This window comes from Artemia sp. Qi Xiang Cuo, chromosome 17, assembly GCF_049724085.1.
Source record: "Artemia sp. Qi Xiang Cuo chromosome 17, ASM4972408v1, whole genome shotgun sequence".
Classification (NCBI taxonomy): Eukaryota; Metazoa; Arthropoda; class Branchiopoda; order Anostraca; family Artemiidae; genus Artemia; species Artemia sp. Qi Xiang Cuo.
In genome coordinates this window covers 6,754,537-6,770,735 of record NC_142810.1, presented here as the reverse complement: position 1 = coordinate 6,770,735, position 16,199 = coordinate 6,754,537, and the positions used below count along the sequence as shown (strand labels likewise).

Below are 16,199 nucleotides of genomic sequence, written 5' to 3'. Positions count from 1 at the left end.
TCGAAGGCAGGGGCGTAATTTGCTATGGGACAGGAGCGGCAACTGGTCCCTCTACACCCTATTTCCCCCCCCCCCCCCCTAGACCTCAGTTTGCCCGCCCAGCTGAAATTTAGTTTCTGCAAAAAATCTTGTCACTAAGATAAGCCTGCAAAATACAAGTATCCAGAGAAACAGGCAGTTTCCTTTAGTATATTTTTGTCTTTACGGTAATATATGGATCATTTCTCAGTTTTCACTTTCATTTTAATTTGATTCGGGAAAATTGGCTCCAACTTTACCACCCCCCCCCCCAGGATTTTGAAGAAATTACCCCCCGGATAGGGGGGAACATAAAATTTATTGAATGACTTCTAAGCAATACATGATCTGTTTGGTTTCCTTTTTTTTTGGGGGGGGGGACAAAAAAACATCAAAATTTGTTTATATATATATTTTGGTTGAGTTTTTACGAGTCTGACAAAAATTCCAGAGGAGTTAAACCACCTCTCAATACGGCCTCGCTTCTGAGAAAATGCTTCAGTTTTTAACGAGTTGGGCAAACCCAATGAAAAATCAAGTTTCGAATTAGGTTTTTAACAAAAGTTTATTTTAGCTACTCAAGTATTTATTGTGTCAGCTAATTCCCTTCTCAGACGGTTCCCCTTCAGAAAAATTCTCCCCGCGTATAAAATTTTCCTCAATCAAAATGAACCCCATTTCTTAAAATTACCAGTTTATTTAAAATCACCTCTGACTCATTCTTTTTATTTTCCTCCTTCAAGGTACAAGGCCTTTTGCATAGAAACATTTGCTCCAATCTATTCATTTGAAAACTTCAACCAATTCATGCTCTCTTACTAGAAGTCAACCCACACATACTTGATGACAACTAGTCATCTGTAAGAGTTTGCTAAATGTTAGATTCTTGCTAAAATGTTACAGATTCTTGCCACTAGATTAAGTAATCTCTATGCTTTTTAATTTTCTGGAAAAAAAAAATCAGAATCGGTAAAGCGGAAATTATTCAGCGAAGTAACGGCCCTTAACAGAGAGACATGAAAACACTGCCTTAATAAATGTACGTCATTACTTTTAAAACCCGTTAATTTTCGAAGCCATCTATTATCCAAGTTGAATTGTATGCTTTTTGTGCGTCGACACCGGTCACCCCTTAAGGAGCATTCTAAATATCCACTGGCTCCAAAAAGTAACAAACGCTACTATACGACAGAAGACTTCTCAGCCACTGGTAACCAAGGTGATCAAATATAGGAAGTGGAGATACCTTGGTCATGTGATCCGCATATCCGAAACTCGACTACCGTAACTCGTCCTTCAGTGGCAGCCACTTGGTACCAGAAGAAGAGGACGCCCCAAAAATACCCTACGACGCAGCTACTGGGCTGACGTCGGAAACCTCAATCCAACCTGAATGGGAAGATGTCTGGGCGGCCGCAGTAATGAGAGATGCCTAGCGACTGTTCTTGGATGCCCTAAGCACCTCTGGAGGCACAGGAGGTTCTAAGGCATAGTTTATCAATTATTGTTTCTTTGGATCAGTGCCTTGTCTCCCCCTTCCCTCATCCCTTTAGAAATGTAGGACCGTTTTGTAATAAACTTTTGCGTACATGTTTGGTCTTACACAAAACATCTTATGGCATTTCCCAATAGCATCATCGAACTGAAAAATCAAAATGGTTATGTTGTTATTTATAAGAAGACTGGCCCAAATATTAACCAAAATAATTTATGGTGACTTATAGATACCTTGAAAAATTTGTCTGACTTTCTGAAGAAGAGGTCCGAATAATAACAGCAGTAATGTATTAACCTAGAAAACAGTGGCAATGAAAAGGAACTTCAATGTAGGTCGATTTTAGAATTCAAAAGTCAGCTATGGTTAATTCAAAATCCGGCATGTTGCACGACTTTCATTTTGCAGGTTAAGGGCAAAACTGAAATAAGGTTCTCAAAGTTTTTTAATTTTATAAATAAGTAATTTTTTTTTATAAAAGGAAGATTTTTTAAAGTCAGATACGGCAAAATAACTTTCATATAAGAAAAAGCTTGGATTTCCACTGTTTGTTTAAGTGAAGAGAGTAAAGAGCGTCTTACAAAAGTCGAGAAACTTGTGAGCTTAAGAAACAAATTGGACAGAAAGAAAAGGTCAAACGGTAAATCAGATTTATTTTAAGAGGAGGAACTTAAATCCAAGTTTTGTAAAGCAGAAGATTAAAATTGAGAATCCGTGCATGATTCTGGTCTAAGCAAGGTTGAATATGCTTGTCAATGGTAAACTTTCTACCCTATAGTTGAAAGTATCCATTAAAAGAAGGGAGTATATTATCTAGGTGGCTTTCAGAGTTGTCTGAGTTGGATTAATACCTTCTGAGTTGTCATAGTTGAACTGTCTTGCTCAACCGAAGTGTCCTGTCCCAGTGTTTTACTAAGTGGTAATCCACCGATTCAGTTTTTTTTTCTTGGATTACTAGTTTCGTCGGTGTTTTATTTTTAACCAAAAGCTTGTAATTCCCTTTCCTTAAATAAGGATGATGAAATAGAGGAGCCTGAAGGTGTAATAACCTTACTGATTAAGCTATTAATTTTCAAACTTTCAAAATAATCTTCGTAGCAAGGAATTTTAATAATAAGTTTCAAACCAGTCAAAACTAAGATTTCTGGCGCATTTTTAGATGACCCTTGGCCCTAAATCGTCTTTTATACAATATTTCCCCCTTGGTCCAGGAACTTAATTGGGTAAATTGCTCCAAGCTGCTTAGAAGAAAAATTTGGCCTTCGTTGGGGGAACAAATTTTTTTTTTTTAATTAGCTATTGTGTGTCGGGGTTCCTAGCTCCAGGGACTTAGGAATATAAGTTTAAAATTGATAAGAAAAAAGTGTCTGTCCATTTTCAGGCCATTTTCACTTCTAGAAAAGAACACCCAAATAAGAAACTTATGCCCGGCCACTTGCATCATAGATTGAAAGATGACGTAAGAAGCACGGCCCTTTTTAGCAGTAAAAGCGCTTTGCCTGTGGAGCCAATAAGTTCATACGCATGTAATTTTCCAAATATTTACTTAAAAAAGGTCTACAAAAAGTAGGTGGAGCTGGTTCTTGTTCTTGTGAAGCGAATTTTGAAGATTTTGCAGGGAATTATGTCCAGTAGTAGTGATTATGTTCAGTGAAATTTAGTAGTTCCAAGTAGTCTATGCTATTATTTCCTGTGATTGTGTTTAATTGAAGCCTTCTATAACTCAAATCATAGGAAATAAGAGGCAAATAGACTGATCGGCAAAAACCTGAAAAAGAAACAAAGAAAATAAAACATTGAATATACCTAAAATACCTAAAATTATAACCTCTCTAAAATTCTCGTCGTCGAAAAATGCACGAAAATACAAAGAAACAAATTATTCTAATTTTCATTGATATCCATGTTCATGGATATTTCTCATTTTCAGGTGAGGGAGGGTATCCTATATTTTAAATTGGTTTAACAGCTTCAAAACGAAAGCCTAAAATTTTAAGTTCTCTAAAACGTTCCTCGTGGAAGAGGTTACTAAAAATACATAATCAGATTTTTTTTAGATTTATATTCTATTTTCCATGATCTTTCTTAATCGAGGGAAGGGGTAAGAATTGTTGCTTGTTTAAGCATTCTCAAGCATCAAGTAAGGTTGAAAAGGTCTTTTAAAAAAAAAATATTGTCATATTTTTTTCAATTTGGCCACAGAGCCTGTTGAATGACAAGCATGTCATCCCTCGAAAATGGCAGATGAAAATGAAAAGTATACCATGGGAATCAGCTGTCAAAAACCTATTAAAGGGAAATTTCAGTCCCCCACCTTGACCCCTATAGGAAATGACTTTTTTCCATAGGTAGCACTGATCTATCCCGTGTTTCCTATTCACCCCCCCCTCCCCTCCCATTGAAAAACACTACTGCACACATGTCTGAGCTTTGCCAATTCTGTCAATTCTGTAAGTGTTACAGACAGGTGTTTTTTTTTTCTTTCTCTTTTTATATACTAAATTTAAAAAAACAAGTTTTTTCAACTGAAAGTAAGGAGCAACACTAAAACTTAAAACGAAAAGAAATTATCACGTATATGAGGGTGTTCGCTCCCTAGTCAATACCTCGCCCTTTTTAAATATTTAAATATGAATACCTCGCCCTTTTTAAATATTAAATAAAAAAAACAAGTTTTTTAAACTGATAGTAAGGAGCGACATTAAAACTTAAAACGAACAGAAATTATTCCGTATATGAAAGGGACTGTCCCCTCCTCAACGACCCGCTCTTTACGCTAAAGTTTTTTATTGTTTTAGAAAGTAGAGTTTTGAGAGAGTCAAACTTTAGCGTAAAGAGTGAAGCGTTGAGTAGGGGACAGCCCCTTTCATGTACGGAATAATTTCTGTTCGTTTTAAGTTTTAATGTCGCTCATTACTTTCAGTTAAAAAAACTTGTTTTTTTTATTTAATTTCTGATCGTTTTTTAAGTTAATGCAGCTTTTATTTGCATAAAAATTTTACTTTTCTTTTGCTAAATGGATGTCTTTACAAATTAACTTACGTAACTGTTCATCCACATAAGAAGTACACTGACTAGATGCGGTGACAGACAATAAAATGAGCTAATACCCTATAAATCAAACAAAAGCTAAGCATTGTAAGGAGGCCTTAATTTTGTGTAATTTGGTAACTCAATTTCAGTAAAATTTGGGATTCCCTTTCGGTTCAATAGATCAAAAATATAGTGACAATTTCAAATTAGCTTGAATTTTGAACATAACTTCACTTTACGTAATTAATCATAAATCTAGTAGTGACACTCCTTTGTCCAAGAATCGAACGGATTTTGAACCCGTGATAAATATTTGAAGACCTATTTTATACCAGTTTTGGGTATAAAACAAAAAGGAATGCAAGGCCATGAAATATTGGAAAAAACTACCTTTCAACAAACAGTTGTTGATTGGCTTAGAGAGCAGGGGCAGATGACTAAACGGATCAAGTAGCAAAATGAATATAGCTTACGGATGAGAGACAAATCGGGGTAGTTTTGCCTCGGAACCAAGGAATATGAGTAAATGTTTTCATTATGGATTAGGATAAAAAAAACTACTACTAGCCTGCATAAATTTACTTTGAGAATAACACTAAAATAAAGTAACAAACATCAGAGAGATTTCTGTCGCTTGAGCTAAATCAAGATCCTACTTTGAATTAATTTAATACTTACATTTTAGCCATTTAAACTGAAATTGGAGTCAGGGTGAAAATACTCCTTTGAGGGTTTTCGATAGATTTTTAAAGAGTTTTGAATCTTTCTGATAGTCAGATAACCCTGGGGATTTTTGTTATAAATTAAAGGATGCATAATCTAGTTAAAATTGATTAAAAACGGAAAAATACGCCCGTAAATAGCTTAGAATTAACTTAATCCTTTTCTTTTCGGTAAACATTTGTGGATTGAACAAATAGACTATAGACAACAGACCTAGAAGAGGCTTAGAAGTATTCAAAATAATTAAAATTAGAATATTATCCTTTTTATCTTCTTTTATAATAAATATCAGTTGTCACTGAATTCTGAGTACCGATTCTTACCCAAAGCCTCAGTTTATAACACGCTACAAAATTTTAGCCCTGATAGTAAGGGCAACCTTAAAACATTTTGTTTGTGATTGATCAATCCAAATTATTAAAAGAAACGAAATTGCTTAAAAGGGATCAATACACAGAGGGTGAGAAGTGAAAGGATTCACACAGTATTACCTGTAGAGATAATTTCAAATATTTTAATACGAGATGAAGATATATTTATGTCTTTCTTAGGCTTAATATAGCTCATTACCTGTCTTTACACGAACAAGTTTTAGATAATGTTTTGAATAATGCTCACAATCGAGTGTTTTGTAAAAATTGTTTTAACCACTACTATTACCACTACTACCACTGCTGCTGCTACTGCTACTGCTACTAGCCTTACTACTGCTGTCATTATTGCTATTATTACTACCACAACTATTGTTGCTATTATCACTACTACTTCTACTACTTTTGCTGCTACTACCGCTATTGCGTTTACTAATACTTCTACTTCGACAACTACTATTGCTGAAATTTGACTAAATCAAAAGAGTTTCAGCACATCCCGGCTGTCGAAATAGTAGATATACATTAGTTCAGAAAGAGTATTGTGCAATAATATGAGACTCACAGAGGACGTTGAAAGGGCTGCAAAACTAGATAAAGAGAAACTATGCCTATCCAGATAACTAAAGTTTGTCTCTAGAACATTTCAGTGAAAGATAAAGCTACTACACAAGAACTTCAGGATATGTTTTCAGGTATGTCAAACTAGACGAAAATACGCAATGTGTTTTGAATTTTATCCAGAAGAAACAACTGTGATATCACAGTTAAATTAAGGCTATTCAGCTAAGACTATCAGGGTATATTGATTTTGGAAGTTTAAATAAAGCAAAAGACAATGTATAGAGCAAAAGTTGTTAAAAGGGTGCATCTTTGATACATCAGGAATGTTTAAAGGGCTGAAGTTGAGACTTTCTAGGCATGGTGAGAGGAATGGTTGCTTAATATTTGTGCATACTAAGAGTTTTGAAGTGATGGGATCCTGTTAACCCTATCATGTTAACCATATAAAATACGAAGATTAGATTAATTTTCAAACCAAATATATGAACATTTTCCCCTCATAGAAATCCATTCAAAGCTTCGTAATAAAACTTTTATTAAAAGTAGTGAAAATTTTTTGTCTAATATATGAATAGTAAACCAAAATCTGGATTATCGTACAGAAAAACTTAAAAATGCTGAAGCTTTCCATCCATGCTCAATAAAAAACAACTGCAAATTAAAAATAAAGAAAAATCAACTTAATATTCTTCCATATAAGGAGCTTTCCAATATGAAGAAATGAGCTATATTTTACCAAAAAATCGAAAAAACGCAATATCAGTCTTTTTTCAGAAGACATTGTATTGTATTTGAAATGACTAGAAAAAGTCTTTAGGTTGTCATAAGATTTTCCACTTTCTGGATTTTCCAAATCCAGAAATTGGATAGTTTCTTTCCTTTACTGACTACAATTGATAGTCAAAATGTATTTTTGTGTTTTAAGTAGCATAATAAGTCTTTCAATAGTCGTATTACAAGAAAAATAATACAATTGGCTGATTTTTTCAAGTGTCTTTTCAGGCAGTCGGATACCATTTCATCAATTTTCTTTTGCATGGATAGCATCTTTTTTTTCTTCTTTGCAGATACCAAGGCACTGGGGCGTCACAGAAAACTATTTAAGGGCTCGTTTTAAAGCACTTTGCTAAATATACTCACTTTTTTCAATTAACAAAACACAAAATTTAAAATCAAAACTTTTTTGACAAAAAACTTTTCGTAAAAAAGATGACAAATGACGTCATAATCGTAATATTTTATAGGAGAGCTTACGTAAAATAGCACTGACAAAAAACACAATTTTTACACAAGGTAAAAAAAACTATTAAGAAACCTATTAAAGCTATTAAAAGAAAACTATTCAATTGGTTAAAAGGGGTTAATACATAGAATATGCGGATAAAGGTCCATACAGTACCAACATATGTAGTTTTATACACTATTTATCTTATAAAACTATTAAGCTATTAAAAGCTATTAAGCTATTAAAAGAAAACGATTCAATTGGTTAAAAGGGGTTAATACATAGAATATGCGGATAAAGATCCATACAGTACCAATATATGTAGTTTTATACACTATTTATCTTATGATTTCTTTTATATGAAGATACTACCTGTTCACTGATGGCGGTAACCAGAAGTTGGTATGTGACTGTAAGTTCTGACTCCAATGATTTTGTCAATACCAACGCCAGTTCTCCATTTTCCGTAGTTTTCAAGGCAAAATGACCAAAGTCTTCGCGTAAATTTGCCTTGGAACTTTCATCAGCTTCAATTATACACAAGATTTTAGGTGTTTGTGTGTTTTTGTTTACTACCAATAGGTTGGAATATTCTGATTGCAATTGATATTTCGGTAGGTACAATTCCGGTACAATTTCCATCAAGCCTGTTTGCAATGTTATCAACATTACAAACAGAGTTCTTCGTCCCATGTTCTGGCGGTCTAAAATAAAAAAAATAACCCTTAAAAACTAGAGGTAATATCGTTCATAGTCAACAAGAAGAGACATAACTTAGATTTGTAGGTGAGTACAATGTAGCCCTTACCAGAAATCCACGGATGACTCCAATTCGATTGTGGGGGCAAAAACTCATCAGAATGATTTGGATCAAACCCAAGTTGCCTTTTGTTTTACTTATTTGTGTCAGCCATGATAGCTAACTTGCATCAAGAAATTCAATTGAGCGAATTACAACTTATCTGGGAAGAACTGTAATGTCAATTCTTTGAGCTAGCTTGCTTTTAGCTATCTGCTCTGTTACTGGCACTGTTCAGTCCCTGAAGATTTTAAACTTAGCTTTTGCAACTACAGATTCACGAATGCATCTGATGAACCAAATTTAATTAACTATTAATCTAAAAACAAATATAAATAGACAGGTTAATTGGACAAGGTTTTTTAAGCTAATTCATGTTATTGTTGGGATGCTGAATCCAAATATGAAATTAAGTTTTACTGTATTAGCTATACTTTTTGAAACGTAGCACTATCATCCACAAATGGAAGTGTTCATTCTGATTATATGAATGCGAGATGTGGAGTACCACAGGGTTCTGTATTTGGCGCCGTGTTGTTTTTAATCTACATTAATAATCTGAATGCCTGCCTTAAAAGATAGTCAAAGATTATATTGCCGAACTTCGCTGATGACACACAGTATTCAGTGGCAGCTGTTAATGAGGTAGATGTATTTCTGCTGTTAAATACAGGGATGATTTGTATTGAAAGATGGTGCGCGTAAATAAATTAGGTTTGAATCATAGTAAAAGTAAATTTGTTCTATTTGGAAGAAGTGCTAATTATTATCCTTGCATCCATGGTATTCAACTAGAAAGTGGATATCAACAGAGACATAGATAAGTCCAATATCTTGGTGTCCAAGTCGATGAGTGTCTTGCGTTTAAACCTCATATTGAATCATTGTGTACTAAATTCGCCAGGAATTTTGGAATGCTGCGGCAAACTGAAGCTTATTTTCCCTCCTAAAATTTTAAGAATACTGTATTTCTCGCTAGTTCATCCGTATTTGTTATATTGTGTAAGTCTATGGTCAACGACTTTTAATACTTATCTAATGCCACTGAGAGTTCTATAAAATAAAGCTATTCGTGTTTTATCTGGAATGTAAGGCTCTGGCTCGGTTCGAACGCATTACGACGGTAGTAAGATTCTGCCACTGTTCGGCCTAGTTAAGTTTTACACGGCATTATTCATGTTTAAAAGTTTGAATAACCTGCTACCTTTATGTTTCTCAATTAGATTTACTGAAGTTCAACATGGGTATGAGACAAGGAATGCCAATTCAATACTCAATGCCAATTAAAGATCAATGTTTAGCACATTAAACTATGACACTAATGAAATGTAAAGTGCAACTTTTTTCTTTTTTTTCTACGAATTCCCAATGCCGTTTTTGCTACAGAGCATTTCTGCTCGATGATCAAAGAGGGGGGGGGTGAATTTCATTCCACGCAAGGATTTGTCAGAAACTAGCATTCTCAAAAATGAGTTAATTTTAGTTTTTTTATATTCGGCTCCCTCTCCATGACAAAATTATAGCCTCCCTGAAGCAAAATTCAGGAACGGTTTCCATGATTTTAATTAATCTTAGTGGTAAGAGTTTATTGCAAAAACGAATTTACGGGAATTTCAGGAAATGGCATGAAAGCCAATAAAAATGGTGTCGAATTGAAATGAAAGCTACAACACTGGAGTCACCCGAGTCGAGACCCACCCGTTAGGAGCATTACCGTCCCCTACTTTGAAATTTTTCCCATGTGAACCAGCGATGTGTCTTCTTTTTTATTCTTTTTTTTCTGTCACTAATCGGGCACTAAAGTAAAATAGAGATGTTTAAGGGTTCATTCAAAATTAAATTCTGTGTCTAGTGTCTTTGTAAGAAGCAAAAAACAATATTTAAATAAAATACATTTTTTGACAAAGATTATATACAATATAGATTATTGGCTAGCAGATTTGGAATTATTCAAACGTCAGCTCCTATTACTAGCAAACCAAAAGAAGGCAGCCCTGCTTAGAATCCTTCGGCTTTGTTTATTTACAATTTCATAACCTATTGCTTGATTTTTCATACCCTCATTTTACCTAAACTAGTGAGTATTTGACTTTAATTGACTTTCCCGATATTCTTAGGTTACTTATCAAAACTATATATAAATGACAAGGTTGTCATGGGATTCCTTTTATTATCACAGTCAATTGAAGTTTTATGAAGAAAACTTGCTTCAACTTATTTTTGGTTGATCATTACAAGTGCTTGTATAATAGATAGCAAAGGAAGATTGTATTATTCAGGGGTACATGTAAAAGCCAATGTAATTTTTCGGTGAGAATTGGGGTAAACAGGGAAAGACAATATTTGTTGTGGCTAGTTGGTATATTCCGAAGTTAGGGAAAAAATTAGCATGGCATATAACATTTTAACATTGTTACAACATTTTATGCGTATGGAGAGAAAAGTTCGCCATAAAAGAAAAAGAAATATATTACATTGATATAATTAGAAAAAAAAAGAAATTTCTATTTTAAACAATCTGTAAACTTATTGAATCAAAAGAGAAAAGAAGGGGATATTAATACCCCTCCACTAAGGAATAAAGCGGATAATACGAATTTTGGCACAACAATTAGTTCTTTTACAGACGGGCTATTGCAAGTTCTTGTTAGAAGAATACCCTACATTCTAAAATCTTCAATACTAGCTGATCTGGTAGGTTTTTATTTCTTACTCTCAGAAGTCTACTGCAAGCAGAAAGCATTTTATCTTTATGATATCTAAATTGATATCCAAGTGATTCAGTAATATTTTTAATTCTTGTCCAGATTTGTAGTTATCAGGAACGCAAGTCAAATTATAAACCACCTCGGGGTTTCACACTTTCTGCCACTGGGTGCACATCTCAAAGCGTTGCATGCCTCGCAGTTTCCTGCCACGTGTGGTACAATCCCGTGGTACAAGTTTCATTTTCCTAACCGAATCCCTTTCCAAGAAACCCAAAAGTAGACTTTTACCTAGAAATGTTTAATAAAGCTGTTTTTCAACCGAAATACAAGGTCATATACCATTAAAACAGAAATCACTTACTTTGTTCCTTATCGTTCGAACCTGACTGTCTATCGACTAAGATTCAACTGGAAAAATACGTTATCTGAAAGATGTTCAAAATTGCAACCGAATGAAATATATCTTATCTATATTGAAGCAAGGTTTGAATATTGAAAGAGGGTAAACTGATATATTACGCTTCCAGCTATATTTCGATGATTTGCAAAGGGCATTGCACTAGGTAAAAGTACATATGAAGCATGTATGTAAAACGAGATAGCGGCTTGGAGGGACGTAGGTTAGCGCAGACGTCATTTGAGGGGGTCTAGAGGGACTGTTCAACTAAGGAAAATAAACAATAAACTACAAAAATTTAATATTTTGAAATACCTTGAATTTTAGGGATTTTGGTACATATGTCCTTTAGCCACCACACTTAAGTTCTGTCGAGAAGTGAAGTTTGGTTAATGCTAATGAAATAAAACAAAATATGGTGAAAATATAATAGTTTAGTAACCAAATTATGGAAACTACAACAAATAATTATGGAAGGGGGCCGCCCAGAGCGCATTATATTAAATACGTAACCTAAACTAACCTAACCAAAATACCAATTAAATATTTATTTAAAATATAGCTACAATGTAGTCCCACCGAGCCGAAGCTAATTGTGTTATGTCCCATTATATGGGCCTTTCTAAAAAGTAAAGTTTTTTTTATTGCTGATGAAATAAAATAAAATAGGATTTATATATAATAGTTTATAAACAAATTTGCGCTATATATTTGCAAATTAGGGGGGGGGGGTAAAGCATAGCATATATTAAATACGTAACCTAACAGAGACACCGGTTCTCCTCCATAAAACAAAAAAAAAAAAAGTCTAAATATGGTAAACACATTTAAAACCACGCTAAGCATTGCATTACTGTATAGCGATGTCTTGAATTTACCCGTCAAAAAGGGGGTTTTTCGTGACTGGTTTCCCTATAAAGTCCCATATAATGGAAAAGTACCGCTAATTGTCTGGTATAAACACTTTGAAAACTGGTTATTGCTCATGTTCACGATGCAAGTTCTCGGAGTGTTGTGGCTATATGACAAAAGAACCAGTAGCCTTCAATATATTAATTATTTGTTTATCCTTGATTTTTTCCAGTTACTTTATATGGAAAGGGTGGTCGTAAAAACTTCCGAGAGGCTCTTTCGATCAGAAATTAAAAATTCTAGTGACCGATTTAAGATTCGAAAGGGATAAGAAGGTAATCAACTACTTTCCCTTCCATTTTTAGTTACCCCCCCCCCCACCAAAAGAACACAAAAAAAAAAAATCGAGGTAACAAATTTTTTTATAATATTAGAAATATAAAAAAAATTTTCCGTTTGCTATAAAAAGATCCCCTGGGGTAGCCAAATTGGCGTTTAAGCAATATTTCAGGAATGGTTAAAGGTATTAAGATGAAAATTTCAGGGCATGTTGAGTGGGATGTTGAACTAACCCAAATAACACTATGCAGAGTACTACTAAAGAATGGTGCTGCTACTGTTGCTACACATTCATACTACTGCTATCTTCGTATTGGCTACTACTACTAGCTGCAAATACTACTGCTAATTGTGAGTGCAACTACTTGCAACTGCTACTGCTAGTTAGAAGTTCTACTGACTACTTTCGACTACTACTAACTGTGACTACCACTACTACTTGCAACTACTACTAACTGTAACTACCACTAGGCTACTGCTTGCGACTTGTGACTTCTGAGTAGGTGCATATTTTTAACCTTCCACGGACCACAAGTGTATGACCCTGGTATCCCGCTCAGAAGTTTTAGGGATACTTGTGTACATCATTAGGCGCGGAGGCTGCAGAGTTCGAGGCACCGACGTCTTTACATTCTTTATGGCTGGTAGTCCCCTTCCCTGTCTAGCCTACTCATATCCTTAGAACTGACGGTAAGGTATGTTATGTAGGAGTGAAAAATTTTGCTTTAAAAAAAAAAATTTTCGATTAATATTTCAATGATAAAAACCTACCTGTTTGGCAAAGCCAAACTCTTTCTTCAGAAGTTAGGATGGCAAAATATTAAAGTCACATTGGAAATATTAAAACACATCGGATTGTCATATCAAAATTAATAGTGTTGACTTAGTAAAGAGTGATCTGTCCACTATGCTTCTTTTCAGCCTCGTTATTTAAAAGGGATTGTTGATTGTTGTCGAAATAGATTGGTGTCCAGAAAACTGTCCAGGAAATAGTCTGGACACAGTTCAGATATATAAGGATGGAAACGATTCCGTTTCTGAAAAATAAAATGGATCTTTTTTGTATATTTTAACTATTCTAGCCCCAGGGTATTTTTTGCTCTTGGAAACATGATGGACTAGACCAGGGGTTGGCATATTGTACTGCTACTGAGGCACATGTGGCTATTTGACTCCTTTATTACGGCTGAGGTACAAATTAAAGCAAAAAGATGCTCAAGATATTGGTTGGTTGCCAACTGTGTTACAGATGGTACGGGGGAGTCTGTGCTTTTCATCATGTCTGACTGGCTGAGACCAGAAGAAGTAGGCTACTACCAATATAATTGTTTATACCTTAAAAATAGGGAAGGAAGGAATAAATGTTGAAGCCTTTGCAGGTCCAAATTCGGATTATAGATCTATTTCTGAAGATAAAACTAGTTTTGTTTTCAATCAATGTTTTCGTATGAAATGGGCAGACCTTTTAAAACTGAAACTTTTAAAACTTTTTAAAACTAAAACTTTTTAGACCTTTTAAAACTAAAACTTTTAAAACTGAAATATCAAAGCGAAGCACCAAACATCATAATCAATTGTCATTGCTTTATGGCATTGTTCAAATAAAACTTATTTTTTACTTGATTATCGTCGTAAATTTATTCCTTGTCTTTCTTTCCATTCTTAAACCAATGATATATTTACCTTTTGCATTATTACAGCCCACTATATATACATTCATATAAATTTATATGCAGTGTTACCGCCATACCAATTATTCTCCTTTCCTTTTTCATTCTTTAATAATAACTTCTGGTCGTTTTGAGTTTGAATTATTGTAGGCTTCTGTTTCTACTGATCTTAAGTTTAATTAAATAAAAAAAACAAGTTTTTTAAACTGAAAGTAAGGAGCGACATTAAAACTTGAAACGAACAGAAATTATTCCGTATATGAAAGGGGCTGTCCCCTCCTCAACGCCTCGCTCTTTACGCTAAAGTTTTTTATTGTTTTAAAAAATAAAGTTGTGAGACAGAGTCAAACTTTAGCGTAAAGAGCGAGGCGTTGAGGAGGGGACAGCCCCTTTCATATACGGAATAATTTCATTTTAGGTGTCCTTGGTACTTTAAGACTTCAATGAATGTCTTGTGTGCAAGAAAACCCAGTTAATTTTTCTAATAAGGAAATAAAAACCAAGTGCAAACTTACACAGCCATATACGTCTTAAATTAGTGTGAAAAACCGATAATTCATTTTTTAAGGAGAAAGATCGCCTGTTTACATAATGTATTCCAATACGAAAGTTCGTGGCCAATTTCAAAAATAAAGAACGTGTGCTGTTAAACATCAGAAAATGACCAAAAAAATAATAAATCAGCATATAGCCTTAGAAAGTGTTGTTTCCTTGTATGTTCTGGTAAAACAGAAATCGGAACCTAGTTCGGCAAAGCTCTTTTCTTTGAAAAATACTTTTAAAGAATGCTTCTTGAAAAGAGCTTGGCTAGAGTGCTAGACTAGACCTATCTTGATGTTACTAGGATTTTTGGCATTTCAGGATCTTTTAACCATGAAGAAGTGTAAAGGTAAACATTAATGATTCTAAAAGAAAGTATCAATATATAAGCTACCCTATTGGTAGTTTTGCAGACCTAATGACTTCCACTGATAGCCTACCTTATATAGGCTAAGGTAAGACACGTAGTAGGCTGTGTGATTTGCTTGAATATTTTGATATAAATCTACCTCATAGTTACTATATAATAGTAGCATATACCTTTTATGCTTTTTTTATATTAGAAATACAAATTACTTGGGTGAGCACTGTTTGACTGTTAAAGTCATTGGTTCTTTATAGGCCTACTCTAAGCAACAAATATTGTCATTTACTCTTATATACAAAGCACTATAAAATCAAAACAATAGGCAATATTGTGTTTCCTGTAAACATGGAGAATGATATAAAGTCTTCTGTGGGCTATGACTTTTTAAACCTCAAATTATTATAGAAGAAACATGAATAAAGTTATACAGAATGCTTTTTGGTTTTCTTATTTAATATATGATCCACTAAAATGTCATACAAAAGAAATTACATTACCCCACTGATGCATAGAGAAAACAACAAAGTCATACAGATGGCTTTTCATAGTTCCAATTGCAGTTCAGGCAACTTGGTGGTCACATATCAATCCTAAAACTTAGTCAACCTACCTGAGAATTTATGTGGCTAGGAGAATTAGGCTTAGGATGCTTCTTCATCAGCAAGTTCCATAGACATTGTCTGTTGTAAGTCAGCCCAAAAATCTTAGTCATCTCTATTGTAATTCAAGTAGACTTTCCAAGTAGGCCTATCCACCTAGAGTCTAAGGCATTTTGACCAAGTTTTAGGATTAACATGACCACTAAGCCACCTGGACTTGCAGTCCTCAGTCAGAAAACCCAATCTATAAGCCAAGACAGTTACACTAAAACAAAATTAATTGAAAATTGGTTGACTGAAAAGTTGCCTGGCCTTGTGTGCAAACAAATGGCATAGGGTCTACCTGCCTGAAGTCTTAGACAGGCAACCCAGTTTATAAGCTCAGACAGCTACACTAACACAAAATTCATTCAAAATTGGTTGACCCAAAAAGTTGCTTGTTGGGTCAACCAATATATTAGATATTTATCAATTTATACTTTGGCATGAATCCCCAAAA

At 34.2% G+C, this 16,199-nt stretch overlaps 1 protein-coding gene across 1 annotated transcript; it reads right to left on the bottom strand.

Moving 5' to 3' along the window:
- Positions 1 to 3,027: 3,027 nt before the first annotated feature.
- On the bottom strand, positions 3,028 to 14,853 carry LOC148941850 (uncharacterized). Its single transcript, XM_089103032.1, has 3 exons — positions 14,710 to 14,853; positions 7,802 to 8,133; positions 3,028 to 3,281 (listed from the first exon to the last, which is right to left on the bottom strand). The coding sequence occupies exons 1-3, from the start codon at positions 14,846 to 14,848 to the stop codon at positions 3,237 to 3,239; spliced, it is 516 nt and encodes a 171-aa protein (XP_088959158.1). The 5' UTR covers positions 14,849 to 14,853; the 3' UTR covers positions 3,028 to 3,236.
- Positions 14,854 to 16,199: the final 1,346 nt, after the last annotated feature.

Coding starts and splice junctions, on each gene's coding strand:
- LOC148941850 (XM_089103032.1), bottom strand. CDS start 14,848: ATGTTTAACAGCACACGTTCTTTATTTTTGAAATTGGCCACGAACTTT. Junction 8,134..14,709: donor TTTAAGACGTATATGGCTGT/GTAAGTTTGCAC, acceptor TTTTTATTTTAG/ACCGCCAGAACATGGGACGA. Junction 3,282..7,801: donor TTACCGCCATCAGTGAACAG/GTAGTATCTTCA, acceptor TTTCTTTTTCAG/GTTTTTGCCGATCAGTCTAT.